Source organism: Bos taurus, chromosome 29, assembly GCF_002263795.3.
Source record: "Bos taurus isolate L1 Dominette 01449 registration number 42190680 breed Hereford chromosome 29, ARS-UCD2.0, whole genome shotgun sequence".
Taxonomy (NCBI): Eukaryota; Metazoa; Chordata; class Mammalia; order Artiodactyla; family Bovidae; genus Bos; species Bos taurus.
The window spans coordinates 33,140,620-33,155,060 of NC_037356.1; the positions used below are offsets into that span (position 1 = coordinate 33,140,620).

Here is a 14,441-nt window from a genome sequence, read left to right on the forward strand (position 1 = left end):
TGACCTTCCTCTGGATGGTGGGTGTGGTGCTGCCTGGTGACGAGGCTTCTGTGGGCGGGGCGTCTGGGATGATGCCGGGGCCCGAATGGCCCACCATCCTGTGGTGAGTGTCCTCAGCTGACCTTGTGGCCCTTCTGTGTCCTTGGCTCGCTCCTGTAGGTTCCTCTGTCCTCTGGAGTCTGGAAGAGACTCCTGATCTTGGGCATCCTAAGACAGCCCAGCTGCAAGCCTAGTATTAGCTTTATCCTGACCCTTCCCCCATGGTTCCAGAAACCAGTGTGAAGTGGCGCTCACCTTCCTGCCCTCATCTGCACATGGGCATTTCTTTCTGGGATTGTGTGTCCATTGCCTTTGTACCTGGCTGTACATTCATTTGGTGAGATGCAGTGATTGGAGATCTTTGCCGAAACCTTGGGGTTGACCGGCATCTCAGTGATGTGTGAGTCAGGCTGAGGACAGAAGATGTAGAAAAAATGGGAGGAGAGCCCTCGGTTGAGGTCCACACTCACCTAGGGTTTTCCCGAGCCCGGAGCTGGCCACCTGCATTAGGGGCGACATTGTTGATCAGGGAGGGTGAGCCTCAGCTCCTCCTCTCCAGACCTGTCTCCTCAGGGTGCGTGTTGCCCCAGGCTCACCAGGCCTGGAGAGGAGGAGACAGACTCAGGCAGAGCCCTCCGTGGACTTCCAGCACAAGGGAGGTTGAGAGGGACCTGGCCTGTTTCCTAGACTCTGAGTACCTGGGCTTTGAGTTCTGGACACAAACTGGACCTAGGTGGTGAGCTTGGGGGTGCTCAGAGTTGAAGCGAACCCCGTCCCACCCCCATGGGGCAGGTGAGGTACTGCCAGGGGGCTGTGTGGCCAGGGCAGGGCATGTGGCCACCTTCGGGGAGGCCTGAGCAGAAGGTCTGGGCATGGACTGGTCCCCTCGCTGCCTGTGGCTCTGCTTCGCTGTGTCACCCTGCTTGCCTGCTGGGGTGCCGGGTGGGAGGGGCAGTCTTGGGCTAGGGGGCTCTTTCCCCCCTTTTCTCTGCCTGCCTCCAGCTCTCCCATCCTGACCTTTGATGCTGGCTTCTCTTTGCTGTGCTTTCCGCTGCCCTGGCTCTAATTCCTGGGCAGAGGCAACTGTGAGCCATCGGTGTGTAGGGACCTGGCCTCCTCGGGGGTCCTTGATCTGCACGGCCAGTCCAACGGGAAGCCGTCCCCTCCCCGTGGTGGCACTGGACAGTGCGCCTGGGCACAGGCTTCATGGCCGGTGGGGAGTGTGGCGGGCTGCAGGGCAGGGGCTGACCTCTCCCTGGATTCCAGCATTCTGCACCCACAGTGCAGCTGTCCTTGGTGACTTCTAACCCTGAAGGCTTTAGAATCCTGTCCCCGTTGTGGGGAAACGCTCTTTGTTGTTGTCCTGTGCCCAGCTCCTCCTCAGTGACACCAGCCTGCTTGAACAGAGCAAGCCCTCTGGGTCACGCAGGCAGGCCAGTTTTGACCATCCCAGAGCAGCCAGGCAGCTGGGCACCTGGCCTCCCCTCAGGTCCCGCTGGTGCTCATCATTACTCTCCCACTTTAGCACCTGCCTTGTTCCCAGTGTCCTCGCTCTCAGGGCAGGGCCACTCTTAAGACTCTGCTCAGGGTGAGGTTCTCTCAGAATGCAACTGGTTATTCGACCAGTTTCTTGAGCGTCAATAATGCCAAGGGTCCCCTTTCATAGATGAGGCACCAGCAGTGGCTAGGGACCTGGCTTCATGAGGACAGGGTCAGCCATAGCTGAGTGGTCGCAGCCTGTTCCTGACCTCAAACCTGGGGAGGCCAGGGTGCCCCCCACCTCCAGCACTTGTGTGCCCTCTCCTGTCTCCAGTGTAACCCACCCCGTCTTCTTGTCCCCAATCCTCTCTCCCTCTTGGGCAGGATGAAGCGGGCACAGTTTGGGCCCCATGACTGGCTGTCCCTGCCCGTGCCTCCAGGACCCAGCTGGCTGCTGGTGGAAGCCCTGGAGCCCGAGACAGCGTACCAGTTCAGTGTCCTGGCCCAGAACAAACTGGGCACCAGCGCCTTCAGTGAGGTGGTCACTGTGAACACTTTAGGTGAGGCCGGGCCCGGGCACTCCTGGAGGAGCTGGGATGGAGCAGACGTTTCTTGCCCGCTCTATGCAGGCACCTTGCTAAGTGCCTTCTATGACCGTCACTGATGACGCAGCAGGGATCTGTCCCACCATCTCTTGGGGTTGGTCTGGACCAGAGTGCCCTGGCTGAGCACTTTGGGCCCTGTGGGCCAGCCTCATGTGTCTTCGGGTGGATGGAAGAGCTTTGGTTTCATCCTTCATGGCTGACCACCTGTTTCCGTTTTCCTGTGGCCTTGTAGGGGGATTAGGGGTCCTTTCTCCTCCTCCTGTTCTCTGCTGGTTCCTTCCTTTGGCCCCCAGCCTCATTTGGTGGCAGGCGTGCACCCATCTCCTCCTTCCTGACCCAGGGGCCCGGGAGGGGCCGTGCCCTCCTGGCTGCTGTTGCATTTGTCCCCTGTCTGCGGCCAGCGAGGGCAGCCGTGACCGGGCAGCTCCACACCAGTGTTACCCGGGGTCCTTTATTGCCACCGAGGGGGCAGCTGTGGAGGAAGGCTCACCCTGCCCCAGAGAGCCCCCCATGGGGGCCAGCTTTCCACCTGGGCCAGAGGGGACTGTAGGGACAGGGCAGTGCTGAGGGAAGGTGTTCCTCCTCCTCTGGAAGGGAACGAAAGTATCTTTTTAAAGATACCACCTTAGTTGCCAGTGGTTCCTGATGTTTTTCCTGTGAGGGCCATGATGCCATCCCTCGTCCGCCAGTATTGTTGGATGCGCTCTGGAGATAGAATCAGGAAGCTCAGGCCCGCTGCCCGGCCTCCTTCCTTTGGATCAGGAGGGCTCTTCATGTGACTGGTCCTTAAATTGACGCCTGCTCCCAGGGGATGTGACCCTCACCGCCTTGGGGTCCCTGTGCCGCAGGAACACGTGGGTAGAGGGGGTTCAGCAGCCTCAGCAACCCCCTCATCATCTTCCCCCCGCCCTGCAGCATTCCCTGTCACAACTCCAGAACCCCTGGTGCTGGTTACCCCACCGAGGTGCCTCACAGCCAACCGGACCCAGCAGGGCGTGCTCCTGTCCTGGCTCCCACCTGCCAACCACAGCTTCCCCATCGACCGCTACATCCTGGAGTTCCGCGTCGGAGAGCGCTGGGAGACACTGGACGATGGCATTCCTGGCACCGAGTTGGACTTCTTTGCCAGGGACCTATCACAGGTGTGGAGCCTGGTGTTTGCTGGAAGTGATCGTGAATTGCTTCTAGAATCACTGGGAGCTCAGGTGTCGGGAGGCTGTCTGCATACTGCCACACCTGCACTCCTGCTCTCCCAGGGCTGCTGCCAGGGTTTGGGCAAGGTCTGCAAGTTCAGGGCCAGCCCTGAGGGGTCTCCACATGCCGCCAAAAGCCAGGGAGCGCAGGGCGGGCTGGAGTCCGACATGGGCAGCCCAGGGTGGGAGCCCTCCTTCAGCAGTTCTCAGCCCCTGGAGAACATGGTATTTTTTTCCCAGCTGACTCCCCTTATACCTTGGCGTCTCTCTAGCTGGAGAGAGGCAGCCGCTTATCGCACATGTGCCTGCTATTTATCCCTTCTTCCTTTCTCCCTTCCCTGGATGCTCTAGAGCTGGGATTGGTCCCAAGAGCCCACATTGCATCTCTTTATAGTTTTGCTTTCAGTGACCTCACACGTATAGCTTGGAATCTATCACAGTCCGAGTATTTATCCCATGGAAATTGGCAGATAGCCCAAGTTGCAGAGTTGGTGGCGGGGGGAGGGGCGGGGGGTCAGCTGGGAAGGGTACTGGTGGCTGTGACAGGTTGCGCGGCTGACGGGGTGTCATCTCTGGGGCTGTAGGACACGTGGTACGAGTTCCGGGTCCTGGCCGTCATGCAGGATCTGATCAGCGAGCCCAGCAACATTGCCGGGGTCTCCAGCACAGGTACTTGGGGTCGGGGCCGCATCGGCACACCAGCTCGTGTGGGGAGAGGCTGAGCCGGAATAGAGGAGGGGCGCCAGCTGACTCTCTGTGTCATGACCTTGAGGTGGGTAGGCTTTCTCCACCTGAAGAGCCGAATTCATGACCATTTCTCTGTGGTAGCCACAGAAGGAAATCCAGCTAACCTTCTCATTAGAACAGTCAAAAAGAACTTCAGTCCTTTTGCTGTCAAATTTCTGTTCCTCTGGTGTTATCCACTTGTGGGGTAACGTGGGGGGTGCAAATTGGAGCAAAGAGACAGAAACGGGTCAGCGGTGCTTACCGATGCCTCTTGGTAAGGCAGCTTTATAATTAGGGTGTTTCATTTGGAAAATTGCTGTTTGGTGTTGTTTTCCTCCTCTCCTTCCTCTCCCTAGATTTTTTTCAGGCTAAATAAAGCCAACTCCCTAGCACTGTCTCCATTTATCTTCCTTTCTCTTGGCTCTGGTCCCAATTCTACGCATGTTTCTCCAGTTACAGTCCCTGCCAAGTAGCAGATCCCTCCCCCAGAAGTGGTTCCCTCGGTTTGGGAAGAAGCTTTTGCTTAGCGATCAAGTTGGGGCACATGTCCTTGGGCAGTGCTTGCAGGGCCCCCTGGAGGCAGGGGGCAGGAGGGGGCCCGACGAGCTCATGCTTGGGATTCCTGGAGATGCTGGTATGGTGGGGTGGCAGGGAAGCGAGCCTTACACACTTCTGTCTTGTGTGTTAGGCACTGTGGGGCTGGTTTCTTTTTTTTTTTTTTAATTCATTTATTTTTGTTTTTGGCTGTGCTGGGTCTTTGTTGCTGCACGGGCTTTTTCTACTTGTGGCAAGCCAGGGCTACTCTCTGTGGTGTGCAGGCTTCTTATTGCTGTAACTTCTCTTGTGGAGCATGGGCTCTAGGGCATGCAGACTTCAGTAGTTGCAGCACCTGGGCTCTAGAGCTCAGGCTCAGTAGTTGTGGTGCGCGGGTTCAGTTGCTCTGCAGCATGTGGAATCTTCCCTGACCAGGCACTGAAGCCCTGCACTGGCAGGTGGCTTCTTAACCACTGATCCCCTAGGAAACCTGGTCTTGTTTTTTTTCTCCTCGGAGGTGCCTGCTGTAGCCCAGCACACTTCTGTCTTGGCATCCATCTGGGGGAGAGCTGCAGCCCAGGCCGGGGTAGAGGACTTGAGGGTTTGGGGGCACCTCTAGTGAACTGTTCTGCTCAGTGGCTTTATGTCTGGTTCCCAGTAGTGGCTAGAGTCCCTGGTGAACGTCCTCCAACTGCTTCAGCATTCCCTGTCTTTCAGCCACCTGCTTGTAAAGGCTAAGCCCTCTTTTTCTACTCAGCATGATCTGGGTTGTTTTAATCCATGTCCTCATCGACATGGGAGTGGATTCTGGCCAAATGTATCAAAGATATGTGGGCTTCCCTTTGATGAGCCTGCGGGGTGGCACTTCCTAATGAGCTGTTGGGTGATGTGTGATCCTGGGGACCCATCCAATCCCACTGTCTCTCATAAGCTCTGTGGATCTGGGCCCTTCTGCCAATAGTACAGGATGTTGTCTGATGGCCCTGTCCACGCCAGCATGTGCCTGTGATGGCCAGGACGTGCTGACCCCCTGCAGGGGTTGCCCACCTGCACCGTCATGGTAGAATGGGAGCCTGCATTCTGGAGTGACAGCCCTGTGGTGCTGCAGTCACCCTATTGGGCTCTGGTCCTGTAGAGAGGCTGGCGGGAGTCCCTGTGGCCATGTGATACTTAGGCTCCCGCAGCGTCCGGTCAACTGGGCGTGGCTTCCGGGTGGAGCGTGCTGCTTGGTGAGGGTAGCTGGTGAGGTCATCAGGTGAGTGATGGCCTGGTCATCACCTGGAGAGTCTGCCCCATGGGGAGGAGATACAGGTGGCGACTCCTCAGTTTCCCGATGCCCTTCCACCTCTTCCCACCAGGCCGCCTCTTCAGTGTTAGGGCAGAGCCTTAGACATGTGGATCCTATGCGGGCGGAGAGGCACCTGGGGCCCTGGGGGAGGGAAGAGTCTCACCTGTGCTCCACCCCCCACCCCTACCCCCATCCCCTCAGACATCTTCCCGCAGCCGGACCTGACTGACGAGGGGCTGGCTCGACCGGTCCTGGCTGGCATTGTGGCCACCATCTGCTTCCTGGCCGCAGCCATCCTGTTCAGCACCCTGGCCGCCTGCTTTGTCAACAAGCAGCGGAAGCGGAAGCTCAAGCGCAAGAAAGGTGGGTGTCGCCTTGAAAACAGAGAAACCGGACCTCGTGGGCAGAGCTGTCAGTGGACTTGCCTTGATGGTGGGAGAGGTGGCTGGGACCAGAATGAGGGTGGAGAGGTGGGGGTGCAGGATCCTGGATGGAGCGATTTCTGACGCCTGGGGGCCGCTTCCCTTCGGGGCTTTGCCCTGGGCCCTGCTGACAGCTGGGGTGGGCTCTGTGGCATCAGCCTCAGCCAGCTCCATTCTTTCTCCCTCTAGACCCTCCACTCTCCATCACACACTGCAGGAAGAGCCTGGAGTCTCCGTAAGTGGCCTCCGCAGGAGGAGAGGGCACGGCTGTTCGGGGTGGAGGGTGGGGGGCTCGCTTAGCCTTGTCACCTTAATTGATCTGCATGGTAGTTTCAAGTTGTCCACACTGACAGAGGAAGCAGACAACTCAAGAGAGCAGATGAACTGTTTCTCTTTGGCTTTAGAATATATTTCTTTGATGTTTTTTCTTTTCCCACATCCTAACAGATGTATCTTCTTTATATGTTTTGGTTAAGTTAATAGTAAAAGGAGCTTGCATTTCTTGAGCAATATAGGAGTCAAGTTGCAGGTGTGACTAGAGAGAAGTGTCAAATAGTAGTAGCAGATGGAATAAGCGTAGGAACAGGGTGTCCGTTTGGAAAACGGACAGCGCCCACCTAGCCAGTTGAGAGCCAGGCAGAGTATCTCATGCCAGAACGCGTGGCCCCACGGCCGTTCCTCCTCACTGTCACCCTGCCAAGTGATTCAGGTACTTGGCGGGAAGAACAGAAAGAAGTCATGTCCTCCAAGCCCCCCTCACGCCGTCTGCTCTCTCCCTGTCCCCAGCCTGTCCTCTGGCAAGGTCAGCCCTGAGAGCATCCGCACGCTCCGTGCCCCGTCCGAGTCCTCCGATGACCAGGGCCAGCTGGCAGCCAAGAGGATGCTGAGCCCCTCGCGTGAGAAGGAGTTGTCCTTGTATAAGAAGACCAAGAGGGCCATCAGCAGCAAGAAGTACAGTGTGGCCAAGGCGGAGGCCGAGGCGGAGGCCACCACGCCCATCGAGCTCATCAGCAGGGGCCCTGATGGCCGCTTCGTGATGGACCCCTCTGAGGTGGAGCCCTCCGCCAAGGCCCGGCGCATAGAGGGCTTCCCTTTTGCTGAGGAGACCGACATGTACCCCGAGTTCCGCCAGTCGGACGAGGAGAACGAGGACCCGCTGGTGCCCACGTCCGTGGCTGCCCTCAAGTCCCAGCTGACCCCTCTGTCGTCCAGCCAGGAGTCCTACCTGCCACCACCAGCATACAGCCCTCGGTTCCAGCCCCGTGGCCTGGAGGGCCCCGGTGGCCTGGAGAGCCGGCTGCAGGCCACCGGTCAAGCCCGCCCGCCCGCCCCCCGGCCCTTCCAGCACGGCCAGTATTATGGGTACCTCAGCAGCAGCAGTCCAGGGGAGGTGGAGCCGCCTCCCTTCTACATGCCGGAGGTGGGCAGCCCCCTGAGCTCCGTCATGTCCTCGCCGCCCCTACACGCCGAGGGGCCTTTCGGCCACCCCACCATCCCCGAGGAGAATGGAGAGAACGCTTCCAACAGCACACTGCCCTTGACTCAGACGCCCACGGGTGGGCGCTCCCCAGAGCCCTGGGGCCGGCCGGAGTTCCCCTTCGGGGGTCTAGAGACCCCGGCCATGATGTTCCCCCACCAGCTGCACCCTTGTGAAGTGGGTGAGAGCCTGCAGCCTGCGACCGGCCTCCCCCGAGGACTGCCGCCCGCCTCCCTGCAGATGCCTGCAGCCTACCCAGGCATCCTGTCTTTGGAGGCGCCCAAGGGCTGGGCTGGCAAATCGCCAGGCAGAGGCCCCGCCCCAGTGCCCCCCACAGCCAAGTGGCAGGACAGGCCTGTGCAGCCTCTCGTGAGCCAAGGGCAGCTGAGACACACCAGCCAAGGCATGGGCATACCCGTGCTGCCTTACCCCGAGCCGGCCGAGCCGGGGGCACACGGCGGCCCCAGTGCGCTGGGCCTGGACACTCGGTGGTACGAGCCCCAGCCCCGGCCCCGGCCCAGCCCCCGGCAGGCCAGGCGCAGTGAGCCCAGTTTACATCAAGTGGTGCTACAGCCCTCCCGGCTCTCGCCTCTGACCCAAAGCCCCATCGGCTCCCGCACCGGCTCCCCTGAGCTGGCCGCGCGGGCCCGGCCCCGCCCCGGCCTCCTGCAGCAGGCTGAGATGTCAGAGATCACGCTGCAGCCGCCGGCCGCCGTCAGCTTCTCGCGAAAGTCCACGCCATCCACGGGCTCCCCATCCCAGAGCAGCCGCAGCGGCAGCCCCAGCTTCCGGCCCACTGTGGGCTTCACCACTCTGGCCACAGCCTACCCCTCCCCTCCGCCGGGCCCCACAGGGCCTGCGGACAGCTTGGATGTGTTCGGACAGACGCCTTCCCCTCGAAGGTTGGGGGAGGAGCTGCTCAGACCGGAGCCCCCCGCTCCACCCTTACCGAGTTCAGGGTGAGTGTGAGCTGGTCTCTCGTGCCCACCGCACCTGATCATCTTCCGCCCCTTCCCCCCTACCCCCTGCCCCTGCCCCTCCATCCACCGAATGACAGGGCTTGTCTGGACATGCTGCAGATCCTTCAGGAGAGGAGTGCTGGTCTTGGCATCGCCAGGGTGTGGTCACTGGGGTGGGGGTGCGGCTTACCTGCCCAGGTACCTGGCCAGGAGCGTGAGGGATCTTCTCCACCCTGCCCAGAGCTCTCAGGAGACCCCCGCCCGGGGCGGCGGCCAGGGGAGAGGACATGGATGGGGGAGGGTATGTGCGTCCCTTGAGTGGTCACCCAGTGCTTCCCTGGGAGCCTGACTTTGGGTGGTTCCAGGGTTTGCCCGGAGACCTCGTGTCCAGCCTCCTTTTCTTCCTTGACCCCTCCTCCTTGAAAGCAGGATCCTGGGGCCTGGCTTCCCTGGGCCCCCAGGCTCTGGTCCCCAACTTCCTGCCCTCTGCTGCCTAGTGAGCGCCGCCCCACTCCCCTCAACGCCCCCCACCCGCCAAACCCCCACCACCCACCCCAGCATCTCTAGAGGCTGTGTCCTCCTGGAGGCTGAAAGCAACATCTCAGGCCTGTGAACCCTGAGCCCGAGCCACACACCCCACCCCAACCTGTGTGCCTCGCAGGAAGCTGCAGACATACAGACAGACAGACAAGCCCCTGCGATCAGCCGGCCTGGGGGAGCCCACTGTAAATGGTAGCAGCTGGTGTGCCAGGTACCACTGAGCCTGGACGCCTGCCCGTGCTCTTTCTCTCGGGTCCTTCTCCCTCCCTCCTCCTTCCTCCTCCCCGAGTCTGTCCTTCTCTGTCTGTCTCTCTTCCTCCATCTTCTTTGGGTTGGCCCGAGTTGCTGAGAAGAGCCTGCACCGTCTGTAGACCCCATATCTCCTGCCCCCGCCCCCTCTGGTTCCGTCCTTTGGTCTTCTTCTTTGGTGTGGCCGCCTGTGCAGGGGAACAGAGTCCAGAGCAGAGGCTGGCCTGGTGGTAGGCAGACGGGAGGTGGTCGAGAGGAGGAAGCCCGGCGCCCTGCCCCCTTTACTCCCCACTCTGGTACCTGGAAGCACAAGCCTCACCGCCCACCCCTCGGCTCAGGTTGGGGAGGAGGCTTGGGAGGTGGAGGAGAGCCGTGAGCTGTCTGCAGGAGATGCTGGGGGCCGTGCCCTGTCGTCTGTGCTTTGTGCAGCCCTCATCTGCTTCGTCCCATCGTGCCGTCTGGGTCTCTGTCTCTTTCCTTCCTGCCCCTCACCCCATTCTCTGGCCTCCTCGCTTGTCGGTTCTCTGATCCCCGTGCTCCTCCCCTCCCCTCTGGGTGTGCGTGGGTGGTCCCGGCGCCCGTGTTGATAACCGCTTTGTTTCTGATTGATCTCAGCTATCTGGGCAGTGTTGTCGAGACAAGCCTCTCTTCAGCTCAATAGGTAAGGGAGCTCCGGCTGGGCGGGCGGTGGGGGGCGGACCGGCGGACGGGCTTTGGCAGGGCCATCGCTTCCTCTACGGGGGAATCCAAACCATAGCCCCTTGGTCCTCTGTGGGGCGGCAGCCTCCGCTCCGATTCCCTGCGGCTTCCTGGGCTCCCCACATCATGCTGTTGCCACAGCCCGCCGGGCCACCGCCTAGCTGCAGCTTCCGAGCCCCGCCCAGAGCCCCCCCTGGTTTCTGCATCCAGACACCCGCATCCTGCTGTCCAGAGCTTCCCACAGAAGCCCTGGCGCCTGCATGCACCTGAGGGCCTAGAATGCCTAGAGCGCTTTGCATCTCTGCACTTGGGAAATCTGTCTGGGTCCCGGGGTATCTGTGAGCACCTTGCTCTCTTCTGCCCGGTTTTCCCAGCAGCCTCCAGCACAGAGGCCCCCTCCCTCCCTGGCCCCTTGACCTGCCCTGTTCCCTCCCTGTCCTCAGGGGATCCTACTGATAACCGGTCCTCCCTGTAGCTTGGGGCTGGGCTATGGCCTGCTCCTTTCTTCACCAGTTGGGTCTTTCTCTGGTCCAGGCCCCGCATCGTCCTGTGAGGGCCCTGGGCAGCGAAGGTCACCACTCCTGAGCCCTCACGGCAGCCTGTTCTTGGCTGTCACAGGACTGAGGCGCAGACCTCGCCTGGAGGCTCGCTGCTCTCAAGGCCCCTGAAGCAGCCACTCCTGCCCTCTCTGGGCCACAGCTCTGGGGGCTTCTGGGAGGAGCCCCCTAGAGGAGAGAACCGGCCCCAGGTAGGGGATTGGCAAGGGGCTGACCAAACACCACTTTTCTCCCTCTGCTCCCCTGTGAGTGCCTCCTCTTCCAGGTGGGGATCTCAGCAACTTGACAGCAGAAGGGTACCGAGCCTCTTAAAGAGGCTTCTGTGGGCCCCTTAACCCCATCACTCTCGTGGTGGCTAAGAAGATGCTGCTTTTTGCCATGGATGCTTCTGGGGACTAGCCAGTGAGGGCACCAAGCACTCAGACAGGAGCAGAGCCTCCCTGTGTACTTCTGGCTTCCAGGAGGAAGCCTTGTCTCCTCCCCACCTGGAGATAGCAGGGGGCAAGGGAGGCGGGGGGCTGCCTGTCTCCTCAAGACATGAGTGTGGCCTCCCATAAATCAGAGCCTGTTTGCCAGCTCCTCATGATCTGCAGCTGGGAAGGTGTCTGCAGCCAGAGGCCGGGTCCTGTGAAGCTGGCTGATGCCACGCTCTGGAAGCCCAGGGACAGCACTTGCAAGCGGCCAGCTGAGTGACACTGACAGGCTGGCCCTCCACCTTCCCTCTCTCCTCCCTGACCCCAGTTTGACCCCCTGAGGAGTTGATGACTCCAGGCCCAGCACTCCCCCTTCATTCTTGAAAAGTGCCCGGGCCCTCTTCTCCTCTGTGACCCCTCTCTGGTGTCCTACACCTGCAGGCTGAGTGTCCCCTCACTGTTGTGACAAACCCAGAATCCAGGGTCATGAGGTGGGAGCTGCTGGGTTTCTGCCTGGCCTGGCCAGCTCCTCGGCCTCGAGAGTCAGGCCCTCACTGCGCTGTCTGTCAGGAGCTCGGGCAGAGGCCGGGGGGCCCCCGCAGGCGCCGGGCTCCCCCATGGACGCTGCCGTCTTGCCCCCTTTGCGTGTGTCCCCCTGGGTCTGTTGGAGAAGGTGTGACTCGTCTCGTCTACGTGCGTTCTTGCTCTGTCCCCACTCCCTGCTCCCAGCCCACAGCCGTCCTGGGCCGCTCCTCCTCTCCTTTTCCTCCTCCTCCAGCTCCCTTCTCAGAGCAGGCAGTGGTGGGTGGTCTCTGGGAGGACTCGGCCTGTTAGTGGCCAGGGCTTTCAGCTCCCTGTCTGAACACCAGCAGCCGCCTGGGCCTCCCATTCTCTCAGGTTCCCTTTCCTGTTCATGCTGACCATGGCCTCCATGAGGCAGGCGTGTCGGAGTGTGTTGGGGACCCTTGTACTGGGTGAACCCGGGGAATGCGGCCCCGTTGGTAAAAGCCTGTCCTAAGTTGGGAGGCCACACACTTGGCCCACTGGAGGGGCCGTCGGTGGGCACAGTGGGAGGGCGCCCCTCTGCAGAGTCCTGGTGGCTGTGCTACGATGGAAGGCAGGTTCACCCATGCCCTGGCCACCCCGTGGATGGGAGTGGGTTTGCTTGGTCTCCTCCCCAGTCCCATAGACAGACAGGCAGAGTGTGCACTCAGGAAAGGAAGGCCACACTCTTTCCCTTCTGCTTTGCCGTTGCCAGGAGGGTGACCATTCTTGGGCAGGAGAGCCGTGGGGTCTCGGCCATCCTGCACTGTGGCTTGACTTTCTGAGCTGAGCTGTGTCTTCCCTCCACTGCTCTGAGTGGGCACAGCAAAAGCAGCTGAGAGGTCTCTGGGACTGTGACTGATTTGGGTTTTGCATGAATTTTATAATGAGTAAGAGTCAAAAAGCGTTAAGGTATATTTCAGGCCATCTTTGGTAGGTCTGAACCACAGAGAAACACTGTGGGAACATAGACTTGGAGTTCACCAGAGATGCCTGGCTTTGAGGCCTCACCTTCCAGTAATGCTCGTGCTTTCTGAGGGAGGGGTCCAAGTTTGATGACTCTGTGTGTTCTGGAAGGACTGGGGCTGAATGGAAAGAGAGTTCTGGCTTCACCTCCCTGTCTGAGATCCTTGGCATCAAAGTGCATTGCCCAGAAGTCCCCCAGGGGCTTAGCCTGGACAGGGGATAGGGTCCCCCTTTCCAGAGAAGCAGGCAGTTGGCTTCCAGCCTGCTGGGATGCTTCGTGTGACTTTTCTGCCTAATTAACTGAATATGAAGGCCCACTGTGACCCCCTCTCCACACCCCCGTCCTTCCAGACCCTGCCTTTTTATCTCTGCCTCCTGTATGGGCAAGCAGCCCAGTGCCTCGGGGCTTCTCCTGTTGTGTGTCAGAGTCTGAACACCGAGCCAAATGCAGGAACAGGTGGACAGCAGGTGTCCTGGAAGGGCTGGAGCTTGGTTGCTTCATAAGGAAAACTGGCTCCCCCTGTGTCCACTTCCCAGTGGCTTATTTCTTCCTTTTGGGAATCCTTGTTGAGGGCACACCTGAGCCAGCTTCCCTACCCAGGCTGTCTTCTCTGGCTCTTCCACCGATGGGGTGAATGTCCAAGACGGTGGCAGTGCGGATGTCCAGGGCAGGCTGACTGCTCGGGGCATGGTGGGGCTGCGGGGTGAGAGCAGTGTCCTCCTCCCGTGGGGCTTGTGCCTGTTTCCATCAGGAAGAAGCTGTGCACACAGCTTACGGGACGTTGAGAGTCTTGGCTGTGTCGTGTTGACAACTGGATTATGAGACAAACGGCATAAGCTCTTAACAGTTTCTCCATCTGAAAAATGGGGTCTGTCTCATGTTTGCCCCTTAGGGATGCTGTCAGGGTTCAGGGGAGTTCCTACAGAGAGCATAGATCAGTGCCTGGCATGATGAGTGGTGAACAAGTTCTGTATGATGAGAGCAATGATGACAGTGATGATGATACTGACCCTGGAAGCCTTAGCTGCCTGGAGAATCCCTTGCAGTTTTGGGGGGCATCCTGTACCTGTTTCTCTCATGCCCAGTGGGTCACTCTGCATTGTGTTGTTTGCACACTGGCCCCTGGCCTGCTGGCTTGTCACTCGCCTCCTCAGATGGTGTGCCGCTCACTTGTCTGCCCCTGGAAAAGGCCGGCCAGCACCAGCAAGCGGATGACCCAAGCTGTGTGTTCACGTCTCTTTCCTTCCAGGCAGCACCGGGAAGCCTTAGTCCAGGATGAGTGGGGTGAGCCCACCGCATCAGCTCCAGGGAGTCACGCTCCCTTGTGGCCTGGCCGTCTGCATTCTCGGTCTGCTTCCAGATTTCCTTCCAGCTGCTGCCGTGTAGGGCCTCCAGGGGTAGACTGCAGTGTCTGTGAAAGAGGAACGAAGGGGGAGCTGGCAGTTGGGTCTCTGGGTGAAGACCAGACCTCTGATGGTGAGCTGGCCTACTTCTCTCTGAGGCCGTGCATGCGTGTAGTGGGGCTCTTAGCTCTGTGTTTCGAGGGGGCTGATGAGAATTGAGATGCTGTCTCTGACCTGGACTTGGGAGGAGCTTCCCTGCACTGTATCTGTGGAAAGGCCATGGGAGGATGGCATCTATCACAGAAGATGCAGGTTGCCTTACTGTCAGCTGGATCAAGAAGCCCCAGGAACCAGAGGCTCATCTACAATTAGCCTGCGTGTTTTCTGCTTTGTCCCTACAAAGATCCC

At 59.9% G+C, this 14,441-nt stretch overlaps 1 protein-coding gene across 6 annotated transcripts in view; it reads left to right on the top strand.

The window, feature by feature from the left end:
• Window positions 1-14,441, top strand: part of IGSF9B (immunoglobulin superfamily member 9B) — a 50,543-nt gene that overhangs the window by 22,404 nt on the left and 13,698 nt on the right. For 4 of the 6 annotated variants that reach the window (XM_024987418.2, XM_024987419.2, XM_059883074.1 and 1 more), the window contains 6 exons: window positions 1,903-2,078; window positions 3,039-3,265; window positions 3,901-3,985; window positions 6,066-6,227; window positions 6,476-6,521; window positions 7,073-8,722. In XM_024987418.2, the coding sequence (XP_024843186.1) occupies window positions 1,903-2,078; window positions 3,039-3,265; window positions 3,901-3,985; window positions 6,066-6,227; window positions 6,476-6,521; window positions 7,073-8,722 (2,346 nt within the window). Of the gene's footprint in view, window positions 1-1,902; window positions 2,079-3,038; window positions 3,266-3,900; window positions 3,986-6,065; window positions 6,228-6,475; window positions 6,522-7,072; window positions 8,723-9,383; window positions 10,173-14,441 lie in introns of all 6 variants that reach the window. The other 2 variants (XR_009493348.1, XM_059883076.1) reach the window with 2 other exon arrangements.